General features: G+C 48.3%; 1 protein-coding gene across 1 annotated transcript; it reads left to right on the top strand.

Annotated features, from left to right (window-relative positions):
* The first annotated feature begins 580 nt into the window (after nucleotides 1-580).
* LOC102954602 (HLA class II histocompatibility antigen, DO alpha chain) lies at nucleotides 581-5,278 on the top strand. The gene is made up of 5 exons (XM_007093237.3): nucleotides 581-710; nucleotides 1,880-2,128; nucleotides 2,543-2,824; nucleotides 2,925-3,060; nucleotides 3,299-5,278. Exons 1-5 carry the CDS (start codon nucleotides 629-631, stop codon nucleotides 3,300-3,302), a joined length of 753 nt encoding a protein of 250 aa, XP_007093299.1. The 5' UTR covers nucleotides 581-628; the 3' UTR covers nucleotides 3,303-5,278.
* The last annotated feature ends 504 nt before the right edge of the window (nucleotides 5,279-5,782 follow it).

The following is a 5,782-nucleotide window of genomic DNA, read 5'->3' as shown; positions in this document are numbered from 1 at the left end:
TCCAGCACCCTCTGTCCTCCTCACAATAGTCCACTGAAGCTCCCTACTCTAGACATCTCTGACAATTACACATCTTTTTCCTCACACAATGAAATAAAGTAACATTTTCCAAAGTAATTTAAAGGTTTAAAGGATTTTGATTCTACTGTGATTCCAATATGTCCCTTTTAAAGTTTCTTAGTATGGTGTATATTACTTTTTAACTCCAAAGTTGTCTGTAGAAACTTGCAGAGAGACTGGGATTCTCTATGCCAGAGATCAGTCTAGAGCCTTTGAGCTCAGCTGTGTGGTTCTCTGATGGCCTGTTCTCTCCTTCCAGAGGTTCTTTTCTTGGAGTTTGTAGTAACGGTTCATCTAGGCCCCTGCCACCTCCCAAACAGAAACCTCCTTTTGACTCCCCTGTGGGTCAAGCCTCCTCGGTGCATGAGGGCCCAATGCATTCTTCCACCTTTCACCTAGGCTTGGTACTTCTTTACCCAGCAACAGCTGCATTAACTCAGGGAATGTCTCTGATTGGCTGAATACAGCACCTCCTGGAATCTGTTTTCTTCCTCTTTACCTCTGCCTCCTTCCTTTAAGACCTACCACAGCCCCACACCAAAACTTACTTGGTTAAAGCATAAGGGCAATGGTCCTCAGTGGGGGGCTAGTCCTGGGACTCCACACCTTGATGAGCCTCCTGAGCCCCCACAAAGCCGGGGCCATCAAGGGTGAGTGCTGAGGGGGATCGGGTGAGGAGAGAAGATCTAGGGTTACACGAGAGACAGTATAGAGCCTGCATTGTTCTTCTCTGGTTTATGGGCAACTTCCTTTACCAAGGGGTCTCCGGTCTCTTTCACCTCTGTCATGTCCACTGTGGATCTAAAATACAGGTGCAGCTCAGTCCAGCTATGCCAGCTGCATGTTCAGACTTTGTCAGGTTCAAGTGCATGCCCAATTCCTTCCTTCTTTCTGAGATCCAAACCTCCATCCTACTGTCACCTAGCACCGTGACTTCTGTGCCACTTCCTGGCTTGGAGTGTACCCATTCGAGTCCAGTTCTATTGCAGTATTTATCACCATGTGGATAGTTAACTGTTTTTCTGTCTTAATCCTGCTCTAGACATGAGCTCCTTGTGTATGTGTGTGAGGGATCCACAGCTGGTTTAGCTGTATTTCCTTGGGGCCTGGCATCGTGCTGGGTACATAGTAGTGCCTCAATGACTGTTGAACATATAATTTCATAGAATTCGAAAGGTCCCTTACCCATTAAAATCTAACCTGAATTTTCAGAAAACTGAGCTTCAGTTTTGGAAAGAGACACGTTTGATCATAATCCATTGAGGTGGAAGAGTTAGGGCATGATCTTGACTTGAACTTTGGACTCCTTTTCCAGTGCTCTCTGCGATACCTCAGGCTGCCTTTTGCTATCTGTTTGGTCTCTGTCACAAATCTTAATTCTTACTTCTGCCAGCCATCACCTTCTGTCCTCATGCCCACCTATACCGCAGCTCTGTGCCCAAGGCTCCACTTAGACACATCCTAATCATTTTCCCTCACCCCGCCCTCCCCCACCACTCATGTCACACACAGGACCCGATAGCACAACTAAGGCAAATGATCACAGCTACCATTTAACTCTGGGAATCCCAAGCATGATTTTAGGTGGCCTCTCTTCTTCCCAACCTGGTATGCCAGACGCACTTGTGTCTCTCTTCCTGGCAGTGTGTTGGGCACGTGCCTGTTTCCCTCTGTTAGCCCCCAGCAACCCTCCCACTGTCCAAGGACTGTCTTAACAGCTCAAATCTGTCCCCACAGAGAACCCAGGATGGGGCACATGTTTTAGGTGAGATTGATAGATTTTCTTTTCTGTCTCTGACCCTGAACTTACCCAATACAGCTGATCACATGGGCTCCTATGGACCAGCCTTCTACCAATCCTATGGTGCCTCGGGTCAGTTTGCCTATGAATTTGATGGGGAACAGCTGTTCTCTGTGGAGCTGAAGAAGAGGGAGGCTGTGTGGCGTTTGCCTGAGTTTGGCAACTTCGCCTACTTTGACCCACAGAATGGGCTGGCCAGCATCGCGGTGATCAAAGCCCATCTGGATGTCTTGGTGGAACGCTCCAACCGCACCAGAGCCACCAACGGTACTGGCCTTTCCTCTCCTCACTCCCTCTGCCCCACCTCTGTAGGCACGGGAGGCCCAGAGAAGCTTCTTCCCACCTCGTAGGCCTCCATCTACTTTGGCACACCTCTCTCTCAGCCCGTGTCTCTTCCAGGAGGCTCTAGATCTAGATCCCTTCAGTGCCCTCTTCTTTCTTGAAGACTGACCCTCCCGCCTGGACTCCCCCTCAGGAACCTGTCAGATACAGGAGCCCCTGGTGTCCCCACTGCCCTCCTCAGCCTCTTCTCCCTCTGCCTCCCTCCCACCCCTGCAGTTATGTCCCAGAGAATCCCCTGCCTGCAAATCCCAAATAGGAGGAAGTGTCCCTGAATCCCAGTCCTAGTCAGGCCCAGCTGCAGGGATGAGCCTTTGGGATTCAGGGCCTCATTCCTCCTAGTGCCTCCGAGGGTGACTGTATTCCCCAAGTTTCGAGTGGAGCTGGGCCAGCCCAACGTCCTCATCTGCATGGTGGACAACATCTTCCCCCCTGTGATCAATATCACCTGGCTGCGCAATGGTCAAATAATCACCGAGGGGGTGGCCCAGACCAGCTTCTATTCCCAGCCTGACCATCTGTTCCGCAAGTTCTACTACCTGACCTTCGTGCCTTCAGCAGATGACATGTATGACTGCAAGGTGGAGCACTGGGGCCTGGACGAGCCGCTCTTCAGGCACTGGGGTATGGAACCCCCTCCCCAGCTCACTCTTCACAGACCCATGTTTCCTTTACTCTAGAATCCTTTCACTGCACCCCCTGACCCTTCCTCTCTCTCCCCCAGAGCCCCAGATGCCTATCCCGCTGCCAGACACCACTGAGACTCTGGTCTGTGCCCTCGGCCTGGCCCTCGGCCTGGTGGGCTTTCTTGTGGGCACCACTCTCATCATCAGAGGCACATGCTTGTCCAGTGCCCCCAGGTACAGAGGCCCCGGGAGTCTGGGGGCAGGGGAATGGGTGACTCTGAACAGGATGGGGTGGAGGATCATTCTCTGGGGAGCAAGAAGTTCAGAGAAGGGTGGCACAGACAAGTAGTGGGCAGGGAATAGAAGAGTAGAGGTGAGTGAGGGGGTGAGGTCTGGGGGGAGGTGGGCAATCAGACAGGACCCCAGCATTGTGAGCTCGAACGACCTTGGTCATATGGTTTTCACACTTTAGGTAACGAACCTTCTGAGAAAAACAGATTGTAGGAGATAGACAACCGATGGACTCCTCGCAAGTTTCTGCCAGCCTTTGTGTACTCAGTGCCTCCGTCTGCTAAGTATATCACCACTGTGCTGACTTTGGATGGGATCAGCCTCTGTCCTGTAGGTCTCCTCTTTTGGATCTGGTACTCACTGCAGGACTTGTGGGGCAGCAACCAGTGCCCCTTCTCACCCCAGCACACACACACACACACACACACACACACACACACATCTTGCTCTACTCAAAGCTCTGGCTAGCAGCAGTAAATTTTTTAATTGTGTTTGGACTATATGCTTTCTACCAGGTCTTGGCCAGTTCTCTCAGGGTGTGAAGGATACTAGGACCTACAAGAGGGGATTCCAGGTGATGACCATTTAGCACAACCATTTCATACTTGGGGTTGGCAGCCATCCTCAGGCCAGTCCAGCTATATCTTGTTCCATTTGACTCATCCGTTTGGGGCCTGTCGTGTGTTACTTGTGAATGGGCCATTTCACGAGGACTTCATGAAATTTACCTTCTGAATTCAGATTTGCCCTCAAAGGAGTTGCCAGGAGAGGAAAGGTTCATGAGAATTCTACTCTTGTCTGGATTTACTCCATAATGAAGAGGCCTTTGGTGTCCAGGCATAATCTACAGTGTCATCTCCTTTTTCCAAATCCCCTAGAATCCCAGGTGGCTTGGATAACATGGTTACTTCCTTAACCTGGGGTCAATCATATTAGTAGAAGACCTGGCCACATATTTAGAGAAAGTTCAAGTGGATCTCTCTTTTAGTGGTTTTCAAACTGGAATGTATGTAAGAATCAGTTGGGGGCCTTTTAATAAGCGCAGGCCTCACCCAGATCTACTGAATTAATATCTTAGAGGTGGAGAGAGTGGTAACAGTCTGTAATTTTTAACAAGTTCCAGATGATGCTGATGCAGCCATCCTAGACTTAGACTGTGGTCTGGTACATGAGACCCACTGACATAGCCTGATGCTATTGGAAGAGGGGATCCTTGAGGTCTGAGGTTGTCCAGGAAACCTTTCTGGAGAACCTAAGTCATTTAGGGCATAAAAGTTGAGGCAGATACAAGTAAGTAGGGCAAGATGGGGATTGGCATTGTGAACATTAGTCCTGGAGAAGAAAGAAACCAAGAGATCATGTAGACTTTCCAAGAGACAATAAATTGAAAGAAATCAGTGGCCAGAAGAAGACCCTATTGGAAGTGGGGGAGGGTTGTCCTAATCAAGACTTTTGTTTTCCAGTAGTATAATCCCTCTTAAAATGATCACAGACATAAGGAGAGGATGTTTACAATAAAGATACAGGAGTGGTGCCTGAACCAAGGGTGGGTTTTAGCCAAGCCTAAGGGAACAGAACTCAGACTGAAAAGCCAGTAGAATCTAGAACAATCTCTCTTGCTCTCTCTCTGGGCCATATGGTCTGTGTTATCCCTCTAATGTTAGCCATATTAGCCATATTCTTCTCTCTCTGTGGACTACCCTTTTCAGCTAATATGTTCACCTGCAGTTCCTGAGTTTGTACATCACCTCAGCTCTACCCATCCACCACTATCTCCCAGTAACAATTTTAAATTATTAAAAAAACAAACGGATGTCCACATTTGAGGCAGTTGCCCATCCCAGTCCGAAGTACTGTAACCAGAGGCATAAGATCCACAGTACAAACGTGGCTACCGAGCACCCACCTCTGAGGAGAGGGGTTGGATCATTCTCAGAGAAAGAAGAATGGGTTGGTTCTCAGAAGACATCTCAACATAAGTTTGTCCCCAACATGCCCTGATCTCTGCTGATCTTTTGCTTTTCAAAAGTTAACTTGATCATCCTCAGAAAGATGCTTCTCTGATCTCTGCCCTAGTGTTTAATAAGGTCATTAAAAGTTTCATTTTGGGACACCTGTGTGGCTCAGTTGGTTAGGCGTCCCACTCTGGATTTCGGCTCAGGTCATGATCTGACAGTTCATGGGATGGAGCCCGACGTCAGGCTCTGTGCTAACAGCCTGGAGCCTGCTTGGGATTCTCTCTTTCCCTCTCTCTCTGCCTCTCCCCTGCGGATGCTCTCTGTCTCTCTAAATAAATAAATAAGTAGATAAAGTGTTTTCTTTTGACCAGAAGTGTGCTTTTTTCACTATGCATATATTACACAGAAGTCATTGGAACTTTTAGGAACAATTCCAAATCGTTCAGATTTATGTATCTGCCTTCATAATCATATTTTTTCCTTCTAGTTCAAAGTAAACAGTCTCTCACTAAAAACATTGTCCTCCTATATTGAATGATCCCTTTCTGTGTCTTTTAGAATAGATATTAGGCATATCCTCTTCTGTATTTTCATACTCTCCTTCTTTTCAGGGTTGCCTCTACAGATGATGAACACATCATGTTTCTCATCTGTTGAGGGCATCAAGTCGCCTCTTTGTCCTATACCCCAGCCTCCCCACTCCTCCA

Source organism: Panthera tigris, chromosome B2 (genome assembly GCF_018350195.1).
Source record: "Panthera tigris isolate Pti1 chromosome B2, P.tigris_Pti1_mat1.1, whole genome shotgun sequence".
In the NCBI taxonomy this organism is placed as follows: Eukaryota; Metazoa; Chordata; class Mammalia; order Carnivora; family Felidae; genus Panthera; species Panthera tigris.
The sequence above is the reverse complement of the archived record's forward strand: the minus strand, read 5'-3'. Positions and strand labels throughout refer to the sequence as shown.